Source organism: Pollachius pollachius (assembly GCF_949987615.1).
Source record: "Pollachius pollachius genome assembly, chromosome: 2".
NCBI classification, from domain to species: domain Eukaryota; kingdom Metazoa; phylum Chordata; class Actinopteri; order Gadiformes; family Gadidae; genus Pollachius; species Pollachius pollachius.
In genome coordinates, this window is record NC_136935.1 from 20079170 (window position 1) to 20106731 (window position 27562).

The window sequence follows — 27562 nt, forward strand, 5'->3', positions numbered from 1 at the left end:
GCGGCTTTGTCTTTGTCTGTGAGTGTGCGTGCACGTACGTGCGCTGTGTGAGGGCACGTACGTGCATGTGTGCGCGTGCGTGTGTGCATGCGAGCTTGCAGGGTATGTGTTTGTGCTTTTTGGTGCCCTGCCAAAGCCATAGCTGGTTGAGCTGAGGCAGCAGATTCTTCAGTAAAGTGTCCCATCATAGTGACAAGTGCATTTAGATCCAAGCTGATGGAGTCATTAACGGCAGCAGCACTCATTAGCGACACAAACATTTGTACACAACCATGCACGTGTGTGCGTGTGTGTGTGCGCAGACCAACACACACACACACACACACACACACACACACACACACACACACACACACATTCCGAGCCCAAAGGCCCATTATATACACTAACATTAAACACTATACACACAAAAAAAGCATAATTTAACAGTCGATAAAATGCAAAACAAAGGAAATCTATCAACTGCTTACTATGCAGCATATTTATAGACGGCCACAGTATGCAACATAATATCCTCCAGGAGTCCGGCTGACACACCTGCTTATGCCGGCAAGCAATCACTGACACAAATACACACACAGGCACACACGCACACACACACACATACGAACACAGGCACACGCATGCACAATCAAACACTATTGATTCCTAGAGTACTCAGAACGACAAAGCATCCATTATTGAATGCCCTGTCCTCTTGGTGTATGAGATTCTAACAACGCCCTGACTGTATTCAAGGGCAAGGCAGCATTCAGAGGGAGAAACAAGCAGGAAAATCCAAGGGGCAAAACAACATGAGAGTCATCAATAAATTGTGTCTTTTGTTGTTTGTTGTCTACCGTGAGCAGGTTTTAAGACGTTTTTAGCATTGTTGTTTTTGTAAACATTTTATTTTATGTTAACCGTCGATATCGTTCATTAATAATAAATATATCTTTACATTAGAGAATATTGCCCTGCTCCCTAACAGCATGCATTGCAGATGTATTTTTGCCATTGCGGCTTGCTCAGCTATATCAAACCATAAGAACTATAGGCAAATGGTATTGCATCAAAGCCAAGTAAAAGCATGGTAAATCACCAGGGGAAACAGCGATAAAAGAACATTATGTCCTTTCTGATTCTCTGTCTGTAAATAGAGTTTCCTCCTCTGATGAGTCATCGTCATGAGAAACATCCAGCTGTATGTTGGCCCAGGATCCCTGGCTACTAGCAGCGAGTGTGCAAGCCCCTGAACGCTGCCAGAAACAAACACCTCCCTGACACCTAATGACACTGTGGCACATGATGGATACACACCGGACGACCAAGGGAGAACCACGCAGCACAAACACAATAACAATCACTCAATAACAACCCCCCCCCCCCAAGATTTACATCTAATTTACGACTTTAACATAGTGATATCAATTCTTCGGGGGACAAAGGTTCACTGGTTTTTGACTTTGTTATGACTCGATTATTTAAATGCGGCGAGCAAATTGCCAGCTGAAATATTCGCTGGCTGCTGTTTCTTCATGTCACACACTCGGATTACACAGTTGTGACATTGTGTAAATGGTAATGGGCTTGCAAAAACCATGCCGCCACAAACCTCTATCCTCGCTTCAATTAGCAGCAGCATTTCCAGTTTGCTATAATGGGAAGAGCTCCAACCACCAGTTAAAGACTCAGTAATGGACGCGATGTGTTTGATCAATCGGCAGGAAGGGGTGTAAAAAGAGATTTTGAGCGTCAGGTGAAGGGAATTACAGCACGCATTCAGCGGGATTAAAAAAAACAGCTTAAGGTTAGAGGCCCTTTATTTGTCTTCAAAACAATCTAATGGTGCACTTCAGAGCCTTAAACCATTTTAACCCAATATCCTCAACACGATTTGATATAATTATAATAATTATAATCTTAATTATACCGTTTTTTTTGGTCAAGCAAAACAAGCCAGCCCAACAGGAGGTGACCCCCCTGGTTCCCGACACGCCCCCCCCCCCCCCCCCCCCCCCCCCCCCCCTCTCACCGAGCTGCGCCCTCTCCCGCTGGATGTCCCTGAAGCTGAGGCCGCTGGTCAGGGTGCTCTCCCGGTAGCGGTGCAGGGCCTCCCGCTGCCCGTTGCGCCCCAGCTCCCTCAACGCCGCCGCCTTGAGGGGCTGGGCGCGCTGCCCGCGGGCCCATCCCGCCGCGTCCGGGACTGTCCACTTCACCAGGTCGTCCAGGCGCACAATCACCTTCTCCGACAAAGCGATGACCTCGTGCTGCAAGGAGAGAGGACGTTAGGACGGAACGCACAGCAGAGCGACGCAGGGGGGTGAGCGAGAGGTGAGGACTCATCACTTTCATTGCATCATCGAACACCGATTCAATTCAATTCGATTCAATCCCCGAATCCTTAGACCATGCTTAACATTCTGAATTGACGACATCAATTCAAATCAAAATACGAACAGATCAATGTTCTTCTCCCCACATAATTGAAGAGTTCGCTGACTGAGAACTGAATGGCTTTTGCTTTGGCACGGCTGTACCTTTGTATTTGTATTTTAGTTAAGGAGATCGCATTGAAGTCAAGACTGAGAAGAAAACTATCACAGGGTACAAGTAAACACTGTCATACTCAATAACAGTGTCCCTCTCCCCCCTCCCTTCTCACCACGAGTATAAACAAATCAAGGCTAGGGAGAAAAAGAGTTACAATAGGAAACAGGGAGGAGTGAATGACATTGGACGGAAATGGAATTGAAATCAGAACCAGTTGTGCAAACCAGGAAGAGAACAAGATCTGTCAATTTGTCAACGGAATGTAATACGTGGCCTGAGAGTAGCCATGGAGTAGCCACTCACTGTTCAATGAGGAAATACATTTCTCTGGAGGGATTCAATAGATATAGATTCTACGCGTATACCAGCACTTAGGCTGGACTCAGTTAATCAATGGCATGGCAGTTAAATAGATGCAACACAGCACATTTACACATATATACATAATGACAGCACAAATATTGCGCCCATATTCTTAAAAGTACATAGTACAAGCCGGGCCAAATTTTAAAACCTGGTAGCACAGGAAGCAGTTAGAAAACAAATAGTTTCTTCATGGGGCCTACTTTACTTAAACTCCCCTCTTTTTAACATCTCCCCTGTCTGATTGAACACTTTAAAGCTTGACCTGAACAGGAAAAAGAAAAAAAAGTCTGATTTGGAGAGTTGTAGGGCCAATTTTGAAAGGGAACAAAGTGGAGTTGTTTTTCCTTTTTAAATGTGTTTTCATTTGAAGAGCTAATAGCTGAATTGCTTGTTACAGCCGGAGTGGAATGGTTCAGAGGCAGAGAGATACTATTACGGAACCAGGGGGAAATCTGGAGGACAGATGTGAGGACAGTGGGTGTGTGTGTGTCTGTGTGTGTGTGTGTGTGTGTTTGTGTTTTTGAGAGAGAGGGAGAAACGCAGAAACTCATATAAAAGACAGAGCCATTTACCTTGGCAGCGCACCGTTTAACAAGTATCTGTCTGACTGAACCATCTCTCTTCCCCCTCAAAGAGACTGAAATACACTCACACACGCACCCACACGCACATACACACATACACATACAAACATATATCTATGCCCCTGTTTGCATTTCTACCTCTTTTGCTTCATGTCTCTTATTTCTCTCTGACTCAAAAGATATACATTTATATGTTCATATATTTTGAGTCATTTTGAGAAATGTTGAAATATATATTGAAATGTTGAAATATATACGTTTATCTATATTGATATGCATATATATAAAGAACCATATATATATAATAGATATTTAAACACACAGTATCAATCTAAACACTTACACCCTCTATGCTCAAAGAACCAACTTGAATGACAAACCAAAAGCAGCATCTCTCCCGTTCCTTTCCTGTGTTTTCTGTGTGCACTGTCTATAAATTTAGCCAAATTCAATTCACTCATCATCAGAACTACGGGCATATCAAATCCCAGACCGCTTGCAAACGGTTGCTCTCTTATAAAGCAGAAGCCTGTGAGGGATGGCTTGATATAGCAGTGCCTCCCTCGCTAAGTAGAAACATCAAACATGGTTTCTCGCTCTTTTTATAATGAGCTGTCTTCTGCTGTCAAGTGGTGGCGGGTGGTTGTAACTGGCTTTCCATGCACCGGAGAAGCTCACTACTGTTTCTTACTTGAGGAAGACGGAATATAAAAAATGAGGACATTTGAATAATGTAGAGCAACAGCAAATAGCATTCACCCCGCGGCCAAAATCCACAATGTATCTCCTCTGAAATAAGAGACTTTGATGCAATCTGCTGGCATCCCAGAGATAAACACGGCCAGCGTTCCTCTGTGGAATATTACACTCTAGTCCAATATAAAAACAAATGGTAAATTTGATAACTGCATGACTGCATGTCCAAAGGGCTTTAATTGCATACCAGAGCATTTCTCAGAGACACTGATAACCTTTAAAGAGGGTTTTTCTGAAACAACCACTGCCCTCTCATATCAATCACTTGAATCTAACAGCGGCATGTGTGTGTATGTGTGTGTGTGTGTGTGTGTGTGTGTGTGTGTGTGTGTGTGTGTGTGTGTGTGTGTGATCCTGTTTAGGAAATGGCTACTCGTGCAACACAAACACACACACACAAACACACACACACACACACGCACACACACACACACACACACACACGCACACACACACACACACACACACACACACACACACACACACGACTACACAGACACAACAGGTGAGAGCAATTGAGCAGCTGTCAACACAGTGCAGAATATAATCAGTCTATGAACGGCAGCAACCATCTAAAAACAGGCCATATCCATTAGCCCTGCCAAACAGTGTTTACTGTGATTGCACCAGCTCACTGACACTTGCAGAAGTGTGAATGGGACTCATCCTAAATAGAATATAGCTATAGATCTAGCCGACTGATGAGATAGAGAGAGAGATAGATAGATAGATAGAGAGAGACAGACAGACCTATGTCCCATCACGTCTCGTAAAGAGTCTCAGAAGATACGCTGTGTGGCATTGAGTGCATTATGTTGTTAATTATATTTGGGAGGATTACGCAACACAAACCTCTATGAATACAAATGAGAGAATGAGTTTAACCACCGCCCACTCTCTTAGCTTTGCACACGCTTTAACTGTGATAACCCCATTTTTTGCTTTTTATTGCTGATGTAAAAAAACTTCAAAAGCATTCATATTTCTCACCGCGGAAATGAAAACAAGCAAGTATGAGAGTGAGGGGGAGGGCGGGGGGACATAAAAAAGCAGAGAGCATAATGATCCAACCACACTTGGCAGGGGGTTGCTGATCGTAATAAAAAAAAGAACCAACCACAAAGTAGAATCTTTCACTCTACAAGATGTGCTGGGGACAAGACGGGAAACAGGGTTGTTTTTTCAGAGCAGCAACACTGCGCCGCGGCTCTGCGTTAGCATGCTGATGGTTTAGCTTACTGGGTGAGCGCTGCCAGCCAGCAGGCTTCAGGGTAATATGGGTCACTGAGGGGGACTCGACAGCCCACAGCCCAGGGAGAGGTGACACTTCATATCCACCACATTAAAAGCGCTGTGGTGTGTGTTGTTCACCTAACGACCACAGCTCATGACACTCCTGAAGAACAGCAGATAACGGCAGGTACGGGCTGGTTCACAGCAGCGGTTGGAATCTGTCTTCAGATTGCGCATCGAAAAGACTGTGAGATTGTGATGCAAAGACAATTAGTATCTGTCTAAACAAGAGGCAGCGTTTGTATCAGAGACGTGTTGTACGCTACACACAATTCAGAGATACGTTGTCAGGCATACCGAATGTCTCATTCCAGTGAGCAAGAAGTTCTAATTGGGTCTCGGGTGTAAACAGGGCCATCATGTCATTAGAACTGAGATTGTGTCCGTATTTAGTTATATTACGTTATTCATGAGAAATATCTATTTGTATTTTTTCTTCATAAGGATTGCATAATATGCAGTGGAATAACACTGTGTCTATTGCTGGAATAATGCTGATTGTATTAGCAGTGTTTTCTTATCTTATCTTATATATTACACTTCCTTTTCAGTCAGTACACGGTTCGGTTAATTATTAAGTGGTAGTGTCATTTCTTACTCACTGATGTATTAAACTAGAATCCAGGCAGTAGATTGCCCTTAAGAGGAATTGAAAGGGTAGGGGAGTCATTGACATGTTAATAATTCCCATTTGTACTGTCAAGCTAGACCAATCCAGCCATATTGGGGAAGGAGGGGGGGGGGGGGGGGGATAGAGGCTGTGAACTATAGAACGCTCTCATGGCTTCAGCCGTTCGCCACATTGAGATGAAACTCAGTGCAATGCGTATCATTACATTTATACAGACACAACCATATCTGCAATAGCTGCAAGAGGAGAGGGAGGGAGGGGGGTCCTAATGCTACATTCCTCCACACAGCAATCCTGTTAGCAGAAACTGCTGTTTCATCCATCGTATTTAAAACAATCTCCCTTGGAGAGTGTACTATGTCCATGTATATCTCTTTATATCCATCCATCTATCTATCTATCACTCTATATATGTATGTATGCATGTATGTATCTATCTTTATATTTATCTATCTATCTATCTATCTATCTATCTATCTATCTATCTATCTATCTATCTATCTATCTATCTATCTATGGATGCATATATCCCTCTATGTATGTATGTATGTATGTATGTATGTATGTATGTATGTATGTATCTATCTATCTATCTATCTATCTATCTATCTATCTATCTATCTATCTATACATATCTATGTACCTCTAGCTATATCTTTAAGTAGGACGGAGTGTTTTATAAGTACTGGGGCTGTATTTATCTAGTACTGGGGTTGTATTTTATATTTATGTCATATGTCACAAAGAGGTTGTTAGGGTTAGGGTTTTATATTCACTCAATGTTTCTGATTGCATTTTTACAGTTTCTACCGACCCTGTGCATGTGCACAACAATTACCCCCTTGGGGCTAATAATGTTATATTATTTATCGCTCTCTCTCTTTGAATCTCTCTTTCTATGTATGTATATATTTATATATAAACATATACTTGTGTTATACAGTGACCAGTGAAGGTAGGCATTCCTTGCTGTCAGCCTTTCTGGGGACGTGCAGTGCATTGCTCGGACAGGGCTTTACAGCTTAGGGCTCCGGGGAGCACTCGCCATAGGTGGGTGTCTGTTCTATCAAACGGGTACACTCACACACACACACACACACACACACACACACACACACACACACACACACATTTTACACACAATCCACTCAAGCCCAATCAAACACACCTGCACACGCACACACACGCACACACATATATTAAACAAACACACAAACAAAGCATACACCCACACACACGCATTAAACACACACACACACAGACACACACACACATACACATAAAATACACACTCACACACAATCTGCCACACACACAAAGTGCCTCCGTCATGCTGGGAGGACTGTCGAGCCTGTTGCCTCAGAGAGGTCAGCGCTGGAATTCATGAGGCCAAAAGAGATTAGTAATTGAGTAATGGACATGGTGACATGAACAATGAGGAGGCAGAGAGGACGAGCGAGAGAGGAGGAGATAGAGAGGCACGGAGAGAGAGAGCGAGAGAGAGAGACAGAGTGAGAGAGAGAGGGAGTAAGAATGTAACAGAGAGACTGAAACACTATATGAGTTTATTATCTGTCCCTCCTCACTATGTCTGACCTTGGCTTCAATGTCCCAAAACAAAGTTATCAGGGAAGGAAAAAGAAATGTGCAGGGGGTGGGGGGGGGGGGGGGGGAGGGTTGGAGGAATATGGCAAGGTAGGGGACAATTGAATCATAATATATGTATATATATTTTTTTCTATTAAGACTAGAGAGAGTTCAAGGTCCTGCTATCTAAACAGTGAGGGGGGGAAAATGCTTGTACATAAAGTTCAGCCACTTAGCATAGCCTGTTTGTTTATATGCACAGAGTCACTCCGGCATCTGCAGGGGCGTGGAGCTCATCTTTTATTCACCGATTCTATTAGGAGATTAGTTTTACAACGCGCTTTATGGTGATAAATGAACGTAGCATTCGTTTACAGACACAACAGAGGAAAGCAGCTCAATAACAAGGCCTTTTCAAAGCCTTTCTTAATGTTGGCACAGCATTCATCTTGTAACACGACACCGCTGCCTTGGCTCCTTTGAAGCATTGCTGTGTTTTTTTTACCACTGTATTTAAGCATATGCACATACACAGAAAAAAATATGGAAAATGGTACATCATCATGACAGGCGCATTATCAAAAGACATCACGGACAGCACTGGACGGATGGAGGAATATGAAATATCAGTGTGTGTATCAAGTGTGAGGGCAGCGTCTCGCCTATGGCCGCGTTCTCCTCTAAAGGTTATGATAACGATCCACTTTAGCTCCAAGGCACTGGAATCGTACATCAAGGCTAATGTTTTGCCCGCTCAAGTGGTCTGTCAATGACAAAGAGGAAAAGCCGATCTTAAGAACACGCACGCAAAAAAAAAAGGAGAAAGAAAAAGTCTCTCATGTGCTGACAAATCAGAGGGTTGGTGGAACATGTCATTACTTAGCTCTGCTGTGTCACACAGAATACTTTGGTCAAGGGAATCAAAAGATTTTCTCCAAGGATAGGAATGACAACCCCCTTAAACCGATGGGAAATATAAGGGTTTGTTTTCTGGTCCGACCTTTGAAGTTCCCCCAGTATTCTATTTTAAAGGATTTAAATTACACTATCCGAAAGGGCTGGTAATAATTTACATGCTATTTCGGTGATAGTGAGGAATTCACTGGAGGGCAGTGTTCAGAGTTAATGACTTGTTCTGCGGCAGGGGGAGGCGCGCGTGCATGTGCAGTGTCACGCGCACACACTGCACACGCTTCACACACTGCACACACTGCACACACTGCACACACTGCACACACTGCACACACTGCACACACTGCACACACTGCACACACTGCACACGCTTCACACACTGCACACACTGCACACACTGCACACACTGCACACACTGCACACACTGCACACACTGCACACACTGCACACGCTTCACACACTGCACACACTGCACACACTGCACACACTGCACACACTGCACACACTGCACACACTGCACACACTGCACACACTGCACACACTGCACACGCTTCACACACTGCACACACTGCACACACTGCACACACTGCACACACTGCACACACTTCACACACTGCACAGCCCCCCCCCCCCCCCGTTTAAATTCCTGCCATTGTTGGATGAATAGGGGTGATTTGGTTTAATGCACACACTGGGCCACAACAAGGAAGCTCTGTGGGTGTCAAAGGAGGACTACTGTATTTAATGTGCCCTATCACATTTACATTAAAGTCATTGAGCGGTACGACCTTATCTGTGGAAATACTGGTCGCATAACTGGGTCACTTAGACATAACTCAACTAGTATCCCAGATGCCTGAATTACCATTTCAGAGTTTTCCCTGGGGAAAAATCAAAGGAGCAGCAAATGAATACAATCTAATTTCCCTACAAGCTGTCTTTCCAAGCACTGGAACACATGCATGGACTACTGCCACATACTGAAGAGATGGCTTTGGACACGAGCCAAAGTGTTTTCCACAGCAATCAATACTAGCCTACTGCTGCAGTCCCCGGCCTGTCAGTGTGTGTGTGTACATGTGCTTGCGTGTGTGTGTGTGTGCGAATGTGTTTGCGTGTGTGTGTGTGTGTGTGTGTGTGTGTGTGTGTGAATGCACGTGTCTGCGCGCACCCGTGTGCATGGCTGTTTGAGTGCCAAAAGCCTACACTGTATGTGTGCCAAAGCCTTGTCAGCTAGAGGGGGGCACAAAATAGAAGAGAGGTCAGATGAAATCAGAGGTGATGATAATAACACATTAATATAACATGATCTAGAAATACCATCCGTACTTGTGAAGACATATGCATATACATATATATTTCTATCTATATTTATAAAGATATAAATATGGTTATGACATAATATGGGAATTCACAACCACTGAGGATATATAACAGTATCACGTTGAGCATGTATTATTTTCTCATATTTTTCTCTGTAACCCATATATATATATATATATATGTATGTATATACAGAGAAAGTTTGAATACTTTACTAAATAGTATGTCAGTCAGCAATGAGTATTAAACAGATGTCACTGGTGTGTTTGTGGCCGTTTTACTTTGCAGATGGACCAACTGGGCAGAGGCCCACTGAAGGTGGGGTCTTGGATACAGGGCGAGTGCCACAACACAAAGCGTGTTCCAGAGAGCAAACAGCGCACAGCTATGGGCGGTAAACACTGCTGGTCAGACAGATATACCCCCCCCACACACACACACTTAATTATTAACTTGGAATATGGCTTTTAACAAACCCTGTGTAAATAAAATAAAGCTACAATCAACCCCCCCCCTCCCCACCCCCCATGATGTGAACACTTTTCTGTTGAGGCAAATCCTTGGGATTGACACAGAATTGACTTTTTGTTCCCCGAATGGCTATTTCCATCTCTATAGAAATTGCTGGCTGCATTTAAAAGAAAAGGACCTGCAGCCCTGTATGACAGGATGAGAACAAGCCCAGTAGGTCCCAGGTTGGCTGCTCTTGTCACTGCCTGCCTGGCGCAGCGGAGCTGAAGCCTGCACCCTGGGAAGGGCATCGGTGAGTAAGGAAAATACCTGAGCAATAACCAGGAAATTACGCTCAACACTAAAGCTCCGCATTCACAACACAACGGTGAATCAGTAATCCATTTCTCTTTCTTTTGCAGCCGGTTCAATAAAGCGCTGTTTTGATGTTCACGTTGTGAAAAGAGCAGTGTGTTTGGCATTCGGCTTCAGGCTTAAGATAATTGCTATCTCAAGATACAAGATATGAGCTTTAGCTCCCATCGCCCCACGTTGTCTTTGATCTGGCGGGGGGAAAGTAGAGGGAGCTGGTTGTGAGTCAAATGCCTGGGCGGTGATTTACTCCTGTATTTTGCCTCAATGTAAATCTGATTCAGTGTAAATTCAACTCCAGTTTAAGTCAAGACAAAACGCCGAATGAATGAACTTGTCAGAAAGATTTACAGGAATCAAAAATGCACGGAGGGCTCGGGGCTGCATTTACCACTGCTGTCATTTCCTACTCTGCTACACAAATCCCATAACTCCCGCACAGCCCTCTATCCACAGTTCCTGATACGGGTTATCGCCTCATCTATATGACCTAATTTCAAACCACCATATGTGTCTATTACCCCCATACCATAATGTTGTAACAGCCCCACATATGTTAATCTAGACCTCTTAATGACCAGGTTGCTGCAGGAGAAAGATTGTGAGCCACTGCGTTGTTTTTCTTCCTTCGTGATATTCGGTGGTGTTCAGTAGTATTTGTGTCATGGCTCATTCAGAGGAAATAAAGGGCTATTGACATTTCTCAATGTGCTTTGTGGATTTGTGTGTCAGGATTACTCACTTGACTTGTTTATAGGTTTAGGGTTTCATGTGAGCCTCACTGGCTGACTCATGCAGATTATTATTGCAGTGTTATGAGGAAAAGTCAGTTTGTGTCTGAACAGACTCGCTGAAGGTCATAAAGGGACTTGAAGTTGTCAGAGCCATTTCCACCTTCATATAATCAGGTTACAGCATTTGCAGAGAGTGTGAGCTTTTCCAAGCCCTGTAGGAAATGAGGTCAATCTGCCAACGTTGACAGCTGCAATTAGAACACATCCTCAAAATAGTAATATGTAATAATAATAATTAAGCTTAAAATATTTCCCCTTCTGATTGTCTTCAAAGATGTATTTACATGGTGTATGGGTAATGTGCCAGGATGCTAGGTGCTGCATAATTCATTATAGGGAAATTGCCTTTGCTTCTCATATAAATTTTAACATTGTCATAAAATATGCATTCTACAACTGTTACTATTGTTCTAGGCTCATTACGGAAGCATTTTTCGAATGCATGTTTGAAAGTACAGAGTACGTATCTTTTTCTGGATGAGGGAACTAGTTCATATAATCTTTTCCAGATATCCAGTAGACTGGAATGTAAGCACTTTGCAATGCAAATAAGTGTTTTGGGAAAAGGGGCGTGGCTGACATGTCCCTATTGCGCAAGCACATGGCCTCGGAATCGACGACACATGCACTTTAAGTAATTACTATATAATTGCATCGTGTTAAAGGCTATAGCGCAAGGGCTCGAGGAGATGATATCCGTTGATGGAGGAATTCTGCCATTATAGATGATAGCTTGTCTAAGCAGCGAGCCATAAATAGCCACCTTTCTCATGAAAAGGAAACGTGATAGCCACTCTATTACTCAAGAGGAAAGAATGTAAGTAAACCATCAGCGTACCAGTCAAGTACAAACCCGGCTTTGTCCTTCCAGATAAACAAAAGAACAACACTAGAGAACAATTTCCACAGTCAAAACAAGAGCTGGGCACTCATGAAAGTGTCGCTGTGGGTTGCTCAATAATATCAATAAGGATTAATGGCAGCAGCATGGATCCTGGCCACATTATTTATTGAATGGCCGACGAGAAAAGTCATCCCCACAAACTAATCAAAGTAATGCAATTGAGAAGAGCAGTGTAACCGGATCACATTCACAGGCGTTCCATATGCCCACCGTCAATCACAACTATGGCCCAAAAGGTCAACAATAGATGCGATTAAAGTGGTGTTGCAAATATGAGCTGACACTATATTACGCAGGGAATGACATTTTTTCCACAAAGAATATTATGCAAATCGTGCAGAATAGTTACGACATGCCAGGACAGACTGTCTCAGTGTGCATTATGAACCACGGTGCAGCCTCCCAGTAATATAGGCGATGCAAACTATCGCAGCACACCATTTCAACACACTTTAATCCCATATGCGTCCGATACTATTTCGCAATTTCCGGCCTTATGTCATGCAAGTGACACGCATTGCGAAAAAGAATTAAATGACAGCGCCTACACTCGCAGCGATTCTTGCGGATTTTCCCCCTCTCTCCTCATAACGAAGCCCCATAGCGCACAGCGGCGAGTATTATGGAGCGCAGCTGGACAAGTGCGCGTTACGCACAACGCACAGAGACACAGTTCACCAGGATAACAAATACAACGCGTCCATCGCTCGTCGCTCTGATCCTCCAAACACATCCATGTCGGCGGATCAATGCACTCGTTTATGGGTGTTTACAACGGCCATGCAAACTGACAACTGGGGGAGCGGGAGCCGTGCCAAGAGACACAGCGCCATAAAGGTGTCATTCAATAAAAGTACAAGAGAACATGCATGAGAACATGAGAACATGAGCACAGCATAGGAGGTAAACCAAGCACAACATGACCCAAAGCAGGGATATAGGAGGATAATAGTGCTACATGTGGACATGCTCACCTCTCCGTGGCTGGCGGAGCGTCCCTTGGGGGTATCCTCGGGTAGGAAATAAAGTTTAGAGCTGGATAAAAGTTGTTTGCTCGTCCTTTCTTCCCACAGCAGCTGAAGCTCCGCGATACAAATAGGGTCCCCAGGTTTACATCGGACGAGGAAAAAGTCTCCGAGCGACAGGATCCTCGGTTTGCCGTCCAGGCTGTGACATTTAAAGGCTTTGTAGAATATATAGGGTCCATGTAAACCGCAAGACGAGCCCACCCACTGTGGAGAGGAAAAACAGCAATTGAGGAATTAATTCGTGAGGCAAAATCCCATTTGGCAAATAAATCTCGACCAACCACAGATAAATGGCAGTGTTAATCGGTGGAAACATAGTCTACAATCAGAGAAATAACGTTGGAAAATGTATACATATTACGCGCTTGTTTGGAATCGATGTAACTATTTTTATCTGTTGCAATTATATGACAAAGATGTAATGTATGTAATGTGAGAGGTCAACGTTACACTGCGTACCTTCCATAGCGTTAAGTGTTTCTGTTGGGATGAGCGTAATTATAAAATTAATTAATGTGTGGTTGATATAAAGCTTACCTTCAGTGAGTCCGGCTCCATCTCGACTATGAATTGATTCAACTCAACACGCTCTCCAAACTTGCTGGCTTGAATGGATTGCCGCAGGTCCTGGAAGGACCATAGCTCGTAGGGACGTTTAAAGTCAGCAATATTCAAACAAATGGCGACTTAAAAATGATTCAAAATATCATAATTAATGCATAAGCAATTCATTGGGACAAGCATGTTGATTTAAGAAGTAATTTATCCTATATGCATTTTCCACGTCACAATATGTCTCGCAATATACCTTACCCTCTAATACATATATATAGTTTACTCTATTTTTCCAAAACATTCATTTTAATTGGCAGGACAAATATTTATTTCTCCATATATCTCAAATACAACCAAATTATTGCCTTAAACGGCTTTAAGTATTTTGTTAATATCCGTTTTCAGGTTTTGGGAGATATATTTCTTCCAGGACTTGGGTAAAAGACGTTCAGTATGAAAGCCCATTTCTCCCAGTAATGATACCAGGGCGCTTACTGTGGACGCATTCAAGAAACAATGTTATATGAAAGTTAATAGGGCTATCAAATGTTTCCTCAAAAGACATTGTGTAAACCACGAGGCAGTAGCCTACGCTCGTTTAGCCTAAGAGGATTGGGTATGCGTTATACTGGAACGTGAAGGTGGACGTTGTTAACGTTCTGAACCTTTATATTTTACATGCTTTCAGAGAAATAATGAAAATTAAGAGGCGGACGTCACGAGATTCACGGCGCAGTCCATTATGTCAGAATAAATCATATTTTAAAATGCTGCAATTGGACGAAAATTTGAATTTGTGCCAGTTTGAGTTTATTACGCGTAAATCTTTACAATCTATTTGTCGAATCATATCAACATCGAATATCCATAAATAATCAAAATAATTAATGTAATTATCAAAATGGTAACTTTCTCATCCACATAAGAAGGACGTCGAATAGATCATTAAAACCGATGTAGGACTGGGTTAATCTAGTGCATCTTCCTCGGATGAATGTATTATGTTTATCAAGTGTCTTTAGTAAGCGTCAATTGAAAAAAATACCACTGCGGTCCACTGCGGTGTGCTATTTTCCGCTACCATCGACCCTTGGCCCGCTTTTTTCCTTCGCTCAGATCACACACCGTGGTGCAACAGCGATATATTTCTGAAACCGGCCGTCGGCGGTATTACACAACAGCTTTCCCCCATGGACTTCAATCAATGGGCAGAGAATGCAGGGACATTTATTCCCATCCAATGAAGCATTTCCCAGATACATTCTTTGGTGTGTAAAACTAGCTGTTAATATTTTACAGGCAACATACTACTTGAGCATCCGTTTCATCTAGGCTGTTGTATAGATAACAGGCCACACAAAATGTCCCCAGGTTGAACTGGGCCCTCAGATAGCAGAGATAACGTCGTAAACACTGGGTAGAGGGATCTCATGGTTGTTTCTACGGAAACAAATGACCTGATAGTAATCAAATAAATGTAATATAACAAAAATGAACATGTAGGCTGTAACAGGATGAACTATTAGATATAGGCTAGGCTATGCAATGCTGCCATGCGGAATACAATTTTACACAGAAATAACAGTGTGGTAAGATATATTTTGCCAATCTAAGGACATCCTATCTGTTTTATAAGGTACAAGATGGCAATATATTTTTCATGCAAAATGCATTGGCTGTCTTAAACCAGAAGGCATGCACATATTTCAGCCAAGGGAAAGGTGGCTTTAGAGAGAGGCACATTGTTTATACACTGGATATGACTGCAGGGTTTCCTGGAGTGTGGGTTGGATTAAATCCCATATAGAGCTACAAGTCTCACAATTATCTCCCCTGATTTCTCCTCAGGCCATTTCAATGACTGGATCAATGGGGTTGCATTGTTAATGGCAGCCAGCATAATGAAGTCTCTGGTTAATCAATGGCACTACTCCAGCTCTTATCTGGTAATTGAAAGTGCTAGATTGTCAAGAGCAGAGAGCTGCCTAGCACTAGGTTATACCCAGGGTGCTATGTTTGATGTGGCGGGTGCCCTGTATGAGTTGAGTTACATGTTGTTGACCGGTCTTCATTTAAAGTGAGCATAACAGAAATAGGAAGGAGGCGATGGGCGATTTCCTCAAACGCAGACTTCTGGCCGATGGATACTGGTACTTTGGGCTAGATAGTCACATGTAATGCAATGTCTCCTCAAAGCCGCACACATCCATCTGTTTTATTTATCTGCCTACATCTGCTCAGCGTCCTGGGGGTCAGGGTTACACAACATAACATGAACGACCAGATTGCAATTATTTTGATTAATGTGAGGCTAGTGATACGCTCATTGTGACGATGCAATTTGGAAGTCTATTGTCGATGTGTGTCTTGTGAGTTGTTTACTGGATATGCAATGTTAATACACAGACATATTGGAAACATATGTTCAGGGAAACTGAAAGATAAGAAGCAACGCTATGGTAAGTAGACATGAATCTAGTAGACATGTTTCTTTATATGAGCACCACCAAGTGGGAGGGTGGTGACTGTGTTTGTTTTGGTTTTTCACTCAATTTTTCTTTTCCGTTACAGTCTATGTTCTTCGGAATTTCCCCCATTAGCACAGAGCAAGTATGTTCCCAGTTACACTTCACTTCCCAGATGGAACCGTGTATGACTGTGTGGGCCTATATTTTATCATTCGAAAAAAAATGTAACTGCACCCGGAGGATTACCGTTTTCAATATGAATATATCCTCTTTAGAATGTATTGTTTTGTCTCAACATAATAACAGTAATAAAGTAAATTGCAGGGTAAGAGAGTAGTCAAATTTATTTCCTCTGTTGTGTGTGCTACCATTAGCAACCGTGTACGTTGCAGCAATGTCTTATTTGTTCGTTCAGCACAGGTGTTCAGCATTCCAGTTAATGAGGTAACCTCATCAGGGAACTGAAATACACACACACACGCACACACACGCACACGCACACATACACGCACACAAATAGTGAGCTGGGGCTAGGCCTAAAAACCACAGCAAAGGAAACCTAAAGTCAATAAAAACAGCATAGATTGAATGAAAACAGTGGTGTTTCAGCTTGGATTATGAGCTTGTTCACAGCTCTGTTCATTTGGTGCATTAGTCATCAAAGACTTTAAATGGATGCCAGATTGTCAGATACTTAAGGATCATAATTATTTAATGATAAATTGGTCACAATTACCTTGAATAATACTGTTGGTTTCTATATCCATGCGAAAAAGGTATTGGGGTGCGATGGCCTCTCATTATCTGTTAACCTTCTGTTCGTTCCCATATACTCTGCCCAGTTGGTATCCATCTATCATCGGTGGAAGCCCCCGGACTATTAAAAATCCATCAAGAAAATTTGTTCCCGGGCACACGTTTCGATAGTAACTTTACACGTCTGACTTTGTGCACGTATAATCACATTAGAATTGCCCCCGTCTGGAGGATTACTTTGAAAGGTGATCCAAGCAGTGTTACTGGGCTAACATTAGCCCAACACACACTATAACCCAGTCTTCACCTGCTATTCACTCACCTGTAAGTCTCAATACTCACCTTTGAATACCTTTCAATACTCACCTTTGTACTCAATACGGTGGACCACACGCAAACACACTCACACACACACATACTTGTGCACGCTCAAACACAAAGACATGCCCACACACACACACACACACATACACACTCACACACACACACACACACACACACACACACACACACACACACATACACAGACACACACACACAATCTTATTACTTCTTTTAAGAGCACATTTAATCAGAATGGAGGTCAGATGTGATCATACTGAAGGACTTTTTTCTCTGTTGATGTTAGAAGCTATCTTGTGTAGGATGGATTTGAAATGATGCACCGCACTGCTCTTTATCTGGAAGCATTGCTCCTAATTGTACAGTGTATTTCTTTGTTCCATCATCCTAAACCATCTGTAGTCGTTAACACGCATATTATCCAGAGTTTTCTTTTGAATGATGAGCAATACTGATATACATTTATATGAATGGGATATTTCATGTAAACACTAACCCTAAGCACAAAATATGAGATAATTGTATATGAATCCCCATTCAAGCCACTATTATTCACTGATGGTTCAATAATAATTTGTTTTATGGGCTACATAGTATTATTATTATGTGTACAGCAACACAATATGACCTAGAGTATGTGTATAAGTTTGACCGTCACAGTGCTTTTCTTATTTCTGGTGCAGCAAGCGTACATTGGCCCCATTGATGGATAGTGTTAAGCCCAATCAGAGACAATCAAACCACAAAATATGGTCCCTTTCCCTTCTGTATGCATACACATCAGTACATGCACCAACACATACACAAACACGCACACACACACACACACACACACACACACACACACACACACACACACATGCACATACTTTGTATTTCTGGCATTAGAATTATGAATAATTCATTTATGCAAATGTATGATGGTGTATAAATGCAAAAGATAAGGGTGATTGAAAATCCATTTTGCTGGACTGAGTTACAACTACCTATGTGCAATGAATGTTTTTGGTACAGATATTTAAAGTGAAAAAGAGGCCAATACCTCAACATCTGAATAACACATCAATATGAAGATGTCCTGAAATTTTACCATTTGGTGTAATGCAATGCTTACATCACTCGGGTAATCGTGCCCATGGGTCACACGGTAATCCACCCTGACTACAAGGAAAGTGACCTCAGAATTCAGCATCTGTATAATACATTACCGCTGTGTTTCACTTCAGACAATGGATTGTTATAAATTTGTGATAAATGTCAACTAAGATCCCATCAATCAATGCTCTATTATTTCCTACCCTCTGGATTATTACATAGTCCTAAATGTGTATGTGTGTGTGTGTGTGTGTGTGTGTGTGTGTGTGTGTGTGTGTGTGTGTGTGTGTGTGTGTGTGTGCGTGTGTGTGTGTGTGTGTGTGCCTGTGTGTGTGTGTGTGTGCCTGTGTGTGGTTGTTAATTTATGCATGCATGCATACATGCATGTAGGTATGTGGATGTAAAGGTTTAGATTTCTTACCATGTATAACATTTGTATTATTTAAAAAAAGGCTTGAATAAGCAATCCTGCTGTTATCTGTATCAATGTACTGAACTGTCTCCATATTAGGTTTATAAATGGCTGTGCAGAATTGTAGCTTTACTGGGAACGGGAGACAAAGGATGTGTTTTCAAATGTGACAACCAGTGAATTGTTCTAGCAGAGCTCTGTATTTTGGTTCAATGGACATGGGGGGAAAAAAATGCAGTCTAGTGTTAAGAGCTTAGTGGCTGGGCACACATATTAAAAACTCTCTCAGCATTAATAATTCATTTCACTTTATGTGGCAATTTAGGAGTCACTTGAAGTTGCTATGGTGACAAGGGTATTTTGAGCCAGCTAATGACCTATGCAAAACCCACTCGCTGTTAGCTTCAGTCAAGCTAAAAGAGATTGCTGTCTGTACTGTTTGTGATACATGACTGAGAACATAACGGCCTATTGCTTTCCCCATTTTTTCCCAATAGGGAAAGTTTAGGTTGTTAATATCAATGTAAAACATCTGTGTGTTGTTCACTGTACTCCTTAAATGTGGACCAAGCAGAAAGTAGTGTATTAATCTGTTGTTTTGATTGCTATTTCCCAATTGCAGAACAGTTGTCAAGTTATGATAACAAAAGACATTCCAGTTGCCGTGAGGAAAACGAGCAGTTTGTTACGGTTTAGAAAGAGCCCAATATGTTTTGCACTAAATCCCTTTCAATATCTCTTTATTTTTCAGCTTATGTCAAGAATTCCACACTGGAAGAGCTTTGAAGGCGTTCTGTGCTCTGAGGCGAATCATAATTGTCCAGCGAGGCCTCTTGCAGCTGTTGGGCTGACACAGAATGAGTCATGTGTTATCCATTTAAGTCCAATTTCTCCCATGCAAATGCCTGACATGTGTGACAGTGCACGGCCCTAAATTTGAAACATATACATTGTTTTGAAACAGAGAGAGAATTGGGGCCAGAACCATTTGATTACTTAGCCACCTGTTTCCTTCATCATATGTGGTATTTAGCCTAAATAAAACGAATATGCTTTAGAACACTTAAATTGATTTCTTTCATGATTTTCATGCAGTGTCATCAACCATCAAATTAAAAAAAAAAACCTTGTATAAAACATGCATTTAATGTATAAATATAGATTTGTTAGCCAAAGTCTATTAGTGCTTTTTTTTCTGAAACAGAAATATATGACATAGACGTGATATATTAATGGAGTTGGATTGTGGTGAGATCAACGCATATCAACTAGATTCTAAGCTTCAGCCTTGACCGATATTACAATGGTTATAATTTAAATTCTTAACAGGCCATTTCAGACGACGTGTTACGACAGTTTTTTGATTTTCTTTTTCTCGCGAGGCTTTGCTTTAACGGTAATCGTTAAGTGTAGCAACTGTAGCCACAGAACGGCATAACAACAATTATGGCATTCTGTGGCCAATTAGTAGGACTTGGACTGCCATCTGCTGGACTGTAAAAAGCAACAACATCATGAGTGCTTTCAAGTGACCAATAGAAATTCCACCGTAAAATATTTAATTATTTATGTGTTGCAATAGTGCGTAATAATAGTGTAATGTATGACTCTGTATAAAGAATTACAGAATGGGCAAAGAAGAGCACACATTGAGGAAGCATTACAATGTGCGTGTTGACTCCTTATTGGCAATACTAGTTGTTGGAAGCGATCTATCATTGCAAAATAACAAAACGTCAACAACCAGTCTGACCATGACCTACAAAGCCTTGAGCAAGCACAAGTAGGGTTTCTATTTTTAGCAATGTATGGGGGTGGCCATGTAACAAGGAAGTTAATAAAGGAAAGAAGATCTAAAAATAAGAAAATAATCATATTGGCTAAAATAAAGCGACCAAAACATACACCTAAATTAAACAACAGTTTGTTTTTCATTCATGCATTCATTTTTTGATTGTTTGTATGTCATATAATTATGAAACCACACTGTAAGACATTTCAGGTCAGTTCAACTTGCAAATGAAGGTTCACCTGCTGCCTTAAAACTGCAAGTTAACTCAATTTAAGATTACCTTTGTTTCAACTCTGAAAATAAAGTTCAAAAGGTTGATTATACGACACTGTTCTAGTTGTCACAATGTTGTTTTTTAAGTTGTCAAAGTTGACTTAACTTTTAATCACTTGTAATCATAACTTGATACCATTAGTTGAAACAAAATATAATTATACATCATTGATACATGAAAACTTTTAATCACATCTTGTTTAAACTTGATACTGTGAGTTAAAACAACATTTTTTTAAACATTAGCAATACAATAACATTCTTTAGCTAGTAAAACAAACAGATATTTCATTATTATTGTAACTCACAGTTCTGAGTTAAACTAACTTAGCCGTATTTATACGACTCCTCATTTAAAGTTAAGAGGATTACAATTCTAAATTTGTTTCAACTTGCATGGTAAATGACAGAGCTTCACACTGAATTCTTGCAGTTGTCCAAGAACATTTATTTTATAAATACATTTATATAAACTTTAACAGAAGTTAAAGGTTTTAACATGCCATACCCAATGTATGTCTCTGTAATGTACAGAGGGTGGACTTGCAGACAGACATGACAGTCAGACAGAGGGTGGACTTGCACAGACAGACAGACAGAGGGTGGGTGGACTGACAGCGAGTGGACTCGTAGAAAGAAAGTAGGTGAGGTGGGGTTGAACAATGACGTATGTGAGATAGTAAACAGATAATCATAAAATCTCGACATGAATATGAACAATGTGGAACATTGATACATCTTAAACATGTCTTTGCATCAAAACAGGCCTCACTGAGGTTGACAACCGAGAGTGCTGAGGAAAGGGGGACAGATGGGCAGGTGTCATAAGAGGCAAAAAGTGAGATAACCGGTCCATATCGTCATATGAACAAAAACAATGGTGTACATTATAAATACTTACTTACATTTCACTTAATTTAACTGTTAATTGAACACAATTTTAAAACTGTGAATGAGAGAATAAGTATGGCGAAGTTGTAGAGGAAAAATGTGGTATACGCAGAGCTTTACAAAACATCAACATCCACGTCTAAAAGATTCTTTAACCACAATTCGAAACAAAATTTGTTTTCATTATACCTCAAAACTATTTTAGATTTTTCAACAATTTCAGATTTTTCAACTTCACAAGTGACACATCTGTCACGCATACCTGACTTGTGCTGAACAAACTAAGCCGATGAAAACCTGTATGCTAGTGTAAAGAACAAGGCAAGCTTCCCAGATAACTGCTGCCTCCTATTAGTTGCTTGACAAGTGCATTTCTTTGTTTACATGCGATATCTAAGCATTTTATTTCTGAGTCCATGGATTCTGGCTGAACATTGGTCCGGTTTAATGTTCATGACAACCCTCTGAAGGAACTCAAAAGAATACTTCATATTACGTGGGTACTCAAGGTTTAGGCAGTAGATTGCACCCAGTAACATGGCAAAGCCTGTGGACACATCTCGGACGTCATGTAGGATTATCTTCTCCTCTATTACCAGAGCCACGTTGAAAACATCCAATGGAAATGCATCATGCAGAGGGCCTTCGTGTCCAATCAACAGTCCAACTTGCATCCCGCTCATTAGCACGTCAAGGGTTTCACCATGAGCCTGAAAACATAAAGACAAAAACACACATCTTAACTGACTTAAACATCACTGCTAGGCTAATAGAGAAAGGCTACAAATGTCTTTGACATTAATTGAGTGAGTGTTGTCATTGCCTTTCTGAATGTTCATTGTTAAGCACAAATAATAAAACAAACCAACAGTAATTTTGGCCACTAGGAGGAGCTAAACTGAGAGAAAATGTACTGAATGTTAGCCTGGCGATGTCATACTCATAATTCTAGTCAGAATATGAGTCTGAGACCGAACCATTGGGCTGTCATTATAGGGCGGAACCAGGAAGGAAAATGCCTCTTCGCTCAATTGGATAGACCTAAAACCAATCAGAGCAACGTAGTATGTGACGTATGTTGTGCGAAGCACAGCTATTCTCAAACTAACTCAACTGAGCGCACGTTCGAAGTAGAAAAAGAAGATGGACATAAACGATTTATGCCTGTTTTGTAAAAAGAATTTAAGGATACACGGACAAATTGGCAACACGGTCAGCATTTTTGGGAAAAAAAGTAAAAGCGCTGAGCGCTCTTTGGTGACGTGGTTGATTACGTTAATGTGTATCATCTGTCCATCAACGTATAAAGCCCGCCCTTACAATTTGATTGGTCAGACCACTTTTTGATCTGACCTAATACCTCCCAACGAGCTCAATTCCAGACTGAATCTCCAGACCAAATATTTTGTGGGCGGAGTTCAGGCTGGTATCCAGGCTAACTGAATGTGCTCCATTTCTCAAAAATGTAGTATTAAATAATAATTCAATGTTATATACATTGCATTTGAAATGAAAGAATGATTATAATAGACTATGCATCACACAGCTACATGCACATGGACAGAAACTCCGGGACACAACTCTTAACTAGCATATAACATGTGGTCCAAAAAAATAAATCTAGGATGCAGCCCACTACTTTATCATCCCAGCAAACCCTTCTCTGATATACTATACTACATACTAAGCTATTTTAAAAAGTAGCCTAATGTGATATGTTAACATTCCATTATTTAAAAACAATATAAGTCTGTATATTTTATTACATAGTGGTTAAGTTACTGCATTTTAGGTTTCATTACATTTTCAATTTAAATTAAGGGCACATTTCATTAATTTTTCACTCATTTACTATTTTATTTGTAAAAAATTACCCCTTACGACTTATGAAAATAAAAAATGTTAAAACAAAACAATGTCATATAAAATGTGTAAATACGGTGTCTTACATCACACATCCTGATTATGTCAGAGGAATCTTCTGCAAGGTAGCATGGAAGACCAAGCAGGACAGCTGCTCTTTTGTTTTGGTTCGTGTCCTACAAGAACAAGACAAGAGTTCGTGAATAAGATACCCAAGCCAGAATACTAATTTTAGTACATTAACAAGAAATGATTTCTGTGCAGTACATACCTCCTTTTGAAGACAACTGAGAATACTGCTCAGGCGCACCCTCCTGCCTGATGCAGCAGCTTCTCCGTACATTTGTAGAACACCTGGCACCAAGGCATCAAGTCCATCCAGGAATGACTCCAGCAGGTCTTTGGTGACGATTCTACTGAACTCAGCACTGAGCTGAAACCAATAATAAAACAGCAGAGAAAAGGGCAATGAGTGAGGGAAAAATAAGAGCAGCATAGAGCTCTAAGGGACACACAAAAAATGAGTCTTCAGATGGGCACAATATTTGATAATGTTACTAGGCTCTGAGAATGTACACAAATCACAGCATAACTTGGTCACAATTTTATGACCTTTTGAATGTTCTTTCAAGTGGTTTTTAAGTTCAGTTTGGGTTTGAAATGTGTTCAAACAGTCTTGATAAATGCAGACAAGGCCTGAACACCTCCGGTGATGTCCATGATGCTCTTTATAATGCTGTATTATTTTTCCTTGGCCACTGGAGGAAAAGGTGCAAAACTTACATTTCCACATGAACTGGAAGTGCTTGAATTCTGTGAACAGAAAAATGTATAATTAAATTAACATAACATTTATTTAGACAACTAGTGGTTAAGAACAGTTATCTATTAACTACAAAAAAACAACAACCAAAACCAATATTCTATGTTATTTTGAATTACATTTAGTTTATTGGATTACGTTTAGCTAACACTTATGCAGTATGATTCAACAACCCTGCAAGAATTAAAACCTTTATGGTGTTTAAAATATTCAGTTTGGGTTTGTTATAAGTAGTGTTGCTGCTAATTTTGAAGACTGTAAATTGTGATGTTGAATATTACCGTACATTATAAACTGAATAAAACAGAAACACAAATCAATATTATTATTCAATTCATCAGTAGTGCCAACATGAGTAGGCTCTAAAACCTCCAACCTGTTGATAATGATTAGTTAAGCATTTAATATATCCTATCCTTCCTTTCCTACCTCTCTGACTAAACATTAAAATAAATATATTTTACAATCTGTTCAACTCAATGGTTTAAACTGGTAAACAGCCCTGTGCCATCACATATCCTCTCCTCTGTCATCAGCCTAATCCTCTGTCAACCAAAGTAATAATTCAACTGTTCTCAGACACTTAACGTTAGTTAAAACAATATATTTTTTATCTATAAATGACGTTCATTTTCAGTTAATTCATCAAATTGCAAGTTGTCATGGGTAGATGTGTTCGAGCGACTTGAACTAGGTGGTAAACACTCAGTCGTGACGTGAATTTAAACCGCGTTTACGCGGCACGCAACCCCTAATACAAACACAAGACGAGACGAACATTTACGCTGTGTTAACATGTAACTAAACTAAATAAACGGACATGGAATTTAACAACGACATACTTGTTTGAGTGGTTATTGCAAAAGAACAGGTGACGTTAATGGTAAATGGTATTAAACAGAAAGTTGTAATGATGGTACTTGCAAGATTATAATAAACTGCCGTAGCGCGTCGTGGTTGATAAACGATTTGAAAACAGTATGAAGATAACGATTTGAAAACAGTATGAAGATAACGGAACACATAGACAAACACACAGGCAACATTTACACTCAAGCTGTGTTCGAAATCGTTCCCTATACACTCGTTCCCTATTCCCTATATAGTGTACATGATATAGTGCACTATATAGGGAATAAGGAACAAGAATTCGGACACTACGCTGAACATTTCTAAACGTAATTTGCGTCAGTAAATGCGCCGGGTATTTGCAGCGCATGCTGCTCATTATTAATTATCGGCATAATATCCATGTTAAAACAACTTTACTAAATGAATTGGAGTAACTAGTCAATATAAAATACAAAGTGAGCAAAGCACGAGCACGAAGTGACAGCAGCCCTAACACGCAGCCTCAACCGTTAGGTGGCTAACTAGCAAACTAGCCAACTCATGTCGGGCTCGAATAAAAACTAATGTTGCAGTCACATTTTCCAGGCTATTAAAAAAGCACAACCTACACATTTAACGTTATTACGTTACTACACATGAGGTTAATGTTAAAAGACTTAATTAGAGATAGATACGAGGCTAAACTCACCTGCTGTTCCTCAGCCTCGTGTAAAGAAATCTACTTCGACACGTTCACCACTCGTCACTTCGGTCCCCGCGTCGTGTTACTCCGCCTCGGTTCTAGGCCGTTGTCAGGCATAGTCTCTTCCCGCGTGTCGAAGTAGTCCTTGATCATTTACTACAAAGTGTCTGTATTTCGATGATGATATATGACTTATCTGCGGTGTTTAAATTATACTGTTCATGCTTCAGCCTTGCCATGAATTAAAGAAGACAATTAAACTCAAAAGTCCAAATATTAATTTTGCAGCTCTCATTGGCCCACTCCCGCCTTTTCCCCCACGCCCCGCCCCCCCATCTGATAACTTTGAAACCCAAGTTCAATCAACACACACTTATCTGATAACATTTTCAAATAGTCAACACAATTAATAACAGTAAGTTCTACTTTTTAAAACTCACGCAGATGAGTTCAAAATCCAAAACTTGTTAGAGCTCTTTGTGTTAAAGAGAGGAAGTAAGTGGACTTAACTAAACGGAGCTGTCCTGTTTTACAGTGCATATGAGGTAACTTTAGAGACACATCTGTGACAGTGTGACACAAGGCTGATGTCTAGTCAGTGGATCACAACTCTGTTTGCGGGATCACTTTGATTAATGATCCCTGTGAGCTGCTTCTGTGTGACACAAACAGCAGAATGGTAAGTAGATCATTTGAAACAAAGATAGGAAGAGTATGTCCCCTCTCCAATGTTTCCGGCCCCATATGTCGTTTCCCTTCCTCTGGCCATTCGCTGGCTGGCTTGAATGACAACACACTGGGAAAAATCGCATGCAGCAACATGAAGCCAAAAGACATCATGTCCCCTCCTAAAAATGAGATTTTGAGGAACTTGCAATCCAGGTGGGAAGCTACTGTTCAAATTGACTGGAGATGCTCATATGCAGCGCTATGTTGCACCCATACGCATCAATGAAAACGTTCTGGAAAGGGACAGTCGCTTCAGGTTCCTTGGGGTGTACATCATCACAGACTTGACACGGTCTGCACACACAGCAAGGTATTCATGGGTGGCTATTTCATGCGCTCTTTCGGATTACCCCCCCCCTCCCCCCCCCCCCCCCCCCCCCCCCCCCCACACACACACACACACCCTCTATGGGCGGGGCTTAAACTTTGGGGACAATGTTCAAATGTATTAAAGTGCACCAACGGGAAGAGAGACCACATTGCTCCGTGCACACGCT

General features: G+C 41.1%; 1 protein-coding gene and 1 long non-coding RNA gene across 2 annotated transcripts in view; both read right to left on the reverse strand.

Annotated features, from left to right (window-relative positions):
- The window catches only part of arid5b (AT-rich interaction domain 5B), a gene marked incomplete at its 5' end in the record, with an annotated part of 70903 nt that extends 56813 nt beyond the window's left edge, over positions 1-14090 (reverse strand). The window contains 3 exons of the mRNA XM_079728992.1: positions 2015-2249; positions 13479-13736; positions 14070-14090. Of these exons, the coding sequence (XP_079585118.1) occupies positions 2015-2249; positions 13479-13736; positions 14070-14090 (514 nt within the window). The remainder of the gene's footprint in view (positions 1-2014; positions 2250-13478; positions 13737-14069) is intronic.
- A 7642-nt stretch (positions 14091-21732) lies between these two features.
- Positions 21733-26391, reverse strand: LOC307070343. The gene is made up of 5 exons (XR_013811551.1): positions 26343-26391; positions 24763-24792; positions 24251-24412; positions 24066-24155; positions 21733-22826 (listed from the first exon to the last, which is right to left on the reverse strand). It is a non-coding gene; the product is annotated as an uncharacterized lncRNA (long non-coding RNA).
- Positions 26392-27562: the final 1171 nt, after the last annotated feature.